General features: G+C 35.3%; 1 protein-coding gene across 2 annotated transcripts in view; it reads right to left on the reverse strand.

Annotated features, from left to right (window-relative positions):
* LOC117109758 (alpha-2,8-sialyltransferase 8B-like) overlaps positions 1-4,649 on the reverse strand; it is a 12,089-nt gene that overhangs the window by 3,710 nt on the left and 3,730 nt on the right. The window contains exons 2-4 of one of the 2 annotated variants that reach the window (XM_033252169.1): positions 3,347-3,482; positions 2,827-2,886; positions 1,183-1,764 (exon numbers count right to left, since the gene is read on the reverse strand). In XM_033252169.1, coding sequence (XP_033108060.1) covers positions 1,183-1,764; positions 2,827-2,886; positions 3,347-3,474 — 770 coding nt within the window. In that variant the 5' untranslated portion in view covers positions 3,475-3,482. The remainder of the gene's footprint in view (positions 1-1,182; positions 1,765-2,826; positions 2,887-3,346; positions 3,483-4,649) is intronic. The other variant, XM_033252170.1, reaches the window with a different exon arrangement.

The following is a 4,649-nucleotide window of genomic DNA, read 5'->3' on the forward strand; positions in this document are numbered from 1 at the left end:
CAATGAAACTTTAGGGGCATCATGTGGGCTAAGTGTCCTAACTGAGGTGTGAATTTTTCAAAAATCGAGATATATACTTTTGTGATATTTTGGGTCAAAGGTCAAGGTCACGTGACTTGACCTATATAATTCTCACTAGTCCGGACATCATCGAGTTGCATATCATTGGAAAGAGAATCTTCTTCTCTATCCAACGGTACCTCCAATACGTTGAGTTTCAAGAGAGATATCAGCAGTTGTTTGTCAGAAAGTGAGTTTTTTTTTAGCCAAATCTCATGAAAATTTCAAATTGCTCTAACTCATCAGAAAATGCTGGCGCGGAGCCAAAAATTTCACTGTGGGGTTATCTCAGGTAGAACCCCCAACACGCAAAATATTGGGCGATTTGAAGGGGGTCGGGCAAAAAAGTGTGTTGGATTCATATGGAATAACTCAATGCATTTTTGATAGGGTAAATTTTTCTTAGTTTTTCGATCAGATGAGATCAAACTAGCTGCTTCAATAGGGTTGTCAAAGAACAAACTGCCAATGGGATAGATTTGGACAGAAACGCATTCAGAATAATGAGTGAATTTGGGCTATCCAGAATTGTGCAATGCTCACGAACCCTTGTTTGTTTTTTTTTTTTTTTATTTTGGTTTTTTGGGTTTTTGTTTTGATTGTCTTGTTTTCTATGTGTTTTCATCTAATTTTAAGAATGTAGGCCTAACCTAGAGAATTTTTTTCTTTTCTTTTTTTTTTTATTATTCATTTATTTTCCTTTTATTCAACTATTTTATATGTTTGTCTGTTGTCATTGAAAGTTATATATTTTTCTGTATATATATATATTTTTTTATTGAATGAAAATGATTTGGAAAAAAAATAATGATGGTTTCATTGTATGAATGTATGTGATGCGACGTTGATTTGCTTAATACAGGTAAAATGACCATGTGATAAGTATAAAGAGTAAATGTTATGAAATCGAGCTCTTACCACAAATTGTATTCAATGTTTAAATTAATCTTAATGTGGTGTTATAGATAATAAATATTACTATAAATAAAAATATTACTAAAAATAAAATAAAAAAAATATATTTTTAGTAAAGTATTACTTGTCATTTGATATTGATTTAAAGTTGTGGTTTTTATATAATTTTCTGCAGACGTAGTACAATCTAAATTATACCATACTCACCATTGTACCAGTGGTCCGACGCTCTTCCAGCTATAAGCAAATCGGATTCCAAGCTTATATTTGTCTTTTAGAAGCTTAATGAGAGTCAGTAATTTATTATTTGTTTTGAATTTTACTCGGGTATCTTTACTATACCACAGAATTGAATTATTCAAGTATCGGATCCGTCTGAGAAATTTATCTCCTTGAGAACCATTTATCTGATTGATCGTATTGGTAACTTGTTTTATTATTGAGGTGTTCAGGACAGTGATGTTCGCCTTTACACCGACGTCTTCCTCATAGTTTTCGATCGGGGCGAGATTCGAGCGGATCACAAAGTCATGTTTATTAATATTTTTTCCGCAGTTGCTTCCTGTTAGTATTCCTCCGTTGCCAATAATCGCACAGTCTCTCTGCAAGTTCATTTTTTCAAAATTCATTTTACTAATGCTATTTGCTGCAGTTCCAGTATAAGAAAGTAAACTTGAGATATATTCTGTGATGCTAAATCCTTGCTTAAAATTCATACTTGATGGACTTACGTTATTGTTGTATACAAGGAACGTCATGTCATGAGGAAAACATTCCTTCACCGACTTTCTGAAATGTTAAGAATACAGTCTGACAAAATCTGTGATAAAAAATACCTCAATCTTTTCAAATCAGGGGCGGATCCAGAAATGTCCAAAAGGGGGGGGGGGCAGAAGGGGGACCGAAAGTTGGGCCGATTGAGACAACTCTGCCGTAGGGGGTCTGGGGGCATGCCCCCGCGAAATTTTTGTGTTCTAGACGCCCGAACATAACATTTGAGGCATTCTTGGCCATCATTTTTTTCTTTTTCTCTTTTTTCCCTTTTTTTTTTCTTTTTTTACCTCCCAAAAGGGGGGCCGGGGCCGGGCCGCCCCCCCCCCCTAAATCCGCCCCTTTTCAAATATTGAAATGCTCACTATAAGAATTAAGCAAACAAGTCGTTTTGGTGTAATACCACTGTTCAGGAGGAATTTTATAATTAAGAGAAATATATAAACAAAAATTAAGTAAACCATTAAAGGAGGAAATGGGAAGATTCCATGGGGAATACGTGGTTAAGATTAAAGTGAAACTTAGAATAGTGGCACCAGTTAGACTGGAAGAATGTACATTTCTAAACAATAAATTAATGTGTGGTTAGGTAATGACCAGGGGTTAAAGAAAGGTAGTTGAACCCCAAAAATAGTCAATTAATTATCAAATATACTGAGAATTTTAAATACCACTGATGAGAAAAGTTTCACTGTGATAGGTTAATATTAGAAAATGGGAGGTAACAAATGTGTAACAAAATGTGAACCAGTAACCAAATGAATGAGAACTAACGAGAATTAACTCGAGAACTAACTCGAAATTAACCGAGAATTAAACCAAGAATTAAGTGAGGATTATTGTGGAATTAAATTAGAAACCAAGCGGAATTAAAGAGAATTAACAAGTGAAGTTAGAATTGAGAATTTGAGGAGTCAACACAAAGTTGAATATTAAGTGAATAGCGATACCAGTGAATTTAGTGAATCATTACATGAAGTATCAAAAAATTGTAACCTGTGAAATTGAGTGAAAATAAATTGTGAATTTTGAGCCTTAAAAGCTGAGTTCCTTTACTTTGTCTCGCGAACAACACCTTACCTTATATTTTGTTTTTGTTCATTCGTTATTTCATCATTGGCATGTATAGATGACGGGAGCCTTATATAAAACAAACACAGTGAGACACATTTAATGTTAGGAAGTCCAGATATAAAGCAGAAACTTCAGTTCGAGCCCTGGTTAGGGTTTCTTTTTGATGCTTGCGGATTTGTATGAAGAGCATACTCAGTTTATACTAAAGTAAAATAGATGAGCAGTCTAGTCTGATGATAGTACATAAAACACTGGAAACGGTAGTAATTTAAAGACTAGTTTACAACTCAACACAAGCTTTCTTTCAGGTGAAAGCTAATTATGATACTGATCACAATGATGGTGATACGGTGATGGTGGTGATGGTGTTAAGGGGGAGGAATGACTATGATGGTATAATGGTGATGACGATTAGTATAATAATGCATATGTGTATTGTGTGAGCTAGGTCCAATTTTATGTACAAAACAAATAATTATTTCCATTGTGAAATTGCTCCATCAAAAAAAATTAAACAAATAATTACTTTTGGCATTTATCAGGTACTGAATATGCTATTGGTGACTCGGTGACATATATGTGGAAATATTTAAACACCAAATATATGATTAACATGCTCAGGCACAGTTTCCACATAATTTTTGCTGATTTCATTATGAATTCTATAAAACAAAATAATGTAACACAATTAAAATAAAGACCAATCAAATAGTTTATCAATTACCTGGTCCCAGTTAAATAAAATATAGATAGAGAGTGGCGGATTCACGGGGCCCAGCCGGCCCGGGCCCCCCTAAATTTTTTAGAATTTTCAAAATTTGAAGAAAAAAAAAAAGAAAATTTCATTCAAATTTTAAGTATGAGAGTGCTATTTCCGGGCTTCTGGACGCGACATAATCGTATTTTTCTTTTACCTCAGTCCCAGCCATGGTGGGGCTTAGGTGCTTTGAATTGATTTTGACGCCTGTATTCTTAAAACGACTTTGAAACTTTGATTTGTATTCATAAACAACGTATAGAGTACTACAGTGTTACGTCACGATACCGTGTGATACTATTCCATTGCCATCGTTGCAAAAAGGGTTTTAACCGGGCGCCATTTTTCCCACTGACAAACCATTGATACCAATTTCTAACGTAATTATTATGATGGTGTATCTTACTTTTTCTTTGTAAATTTTAATTGATGAATAAATGTGTGTTCGATAACTAATATAATGCGAACTTTTGTGTTTTTAGTACATTTTGATGGTAAAATATTATATTTCAAAATGTCTATTCCAGAAAGCCTATGTCACTGGAAATTTGCTTTCTTTGGAGAACTGTTATAGTTGAGCCCGGTCGAGGGCGGCGCCATCTTTGTTGTTTCTACGTGACCGCAACGCGAGAAGAGGAATTCGTGCAAATCAGGAACTATCGCATGTGGCTAGCTAGCCTGGGTTCCAGGCCCTAATTTTAGGTTACTCACTCTTCATTGCACTTAGTGCGCGCCATACCTAATTTAATTGGCGTCCCATACTCGATTTCTTTTTTTTCGAATTAGGGCCTGGGCAAACGATTCATGCGTGCAATTTCCCACATCAAATTGCATGACTGATTTTGTAAATCACGTGATTGGCTAACTTCATGCATATTAATCAATCTTGGTAAATTTTCAAAATTGAAGATGCGGATGTCTCGACTAGAACAAGCTCCAGCCGGCCATGGAGGTATTATTGAGAAGGAGATCACTCGGCAAAGCTACGCGCACGCAGCGCTATGCAAATGACCCAAGATCAAAGTTGCCGCAGCGCGTAAAGAACGTTTGCGCGATGCCTTTGAAGTCCCAT

The sequence above is a fragment of the Anneissia japonica genome, unplaced genomic scaffold (genome assembly GCF_011630105.1).
Source record: "Anneissia japonica isolate Jap-2015-1 unplaced genomic scaffold, ASM1163010v1 scaffold3782_len1007564_cov172, whole genome shotgun sequence".
Classification (NCBI taxonomy): Eukaryota; Metazoa; Echinodermata; class Crinoidea; order Comatulida; family Comatulidae; genus Anneissia; species Anneissia japonica.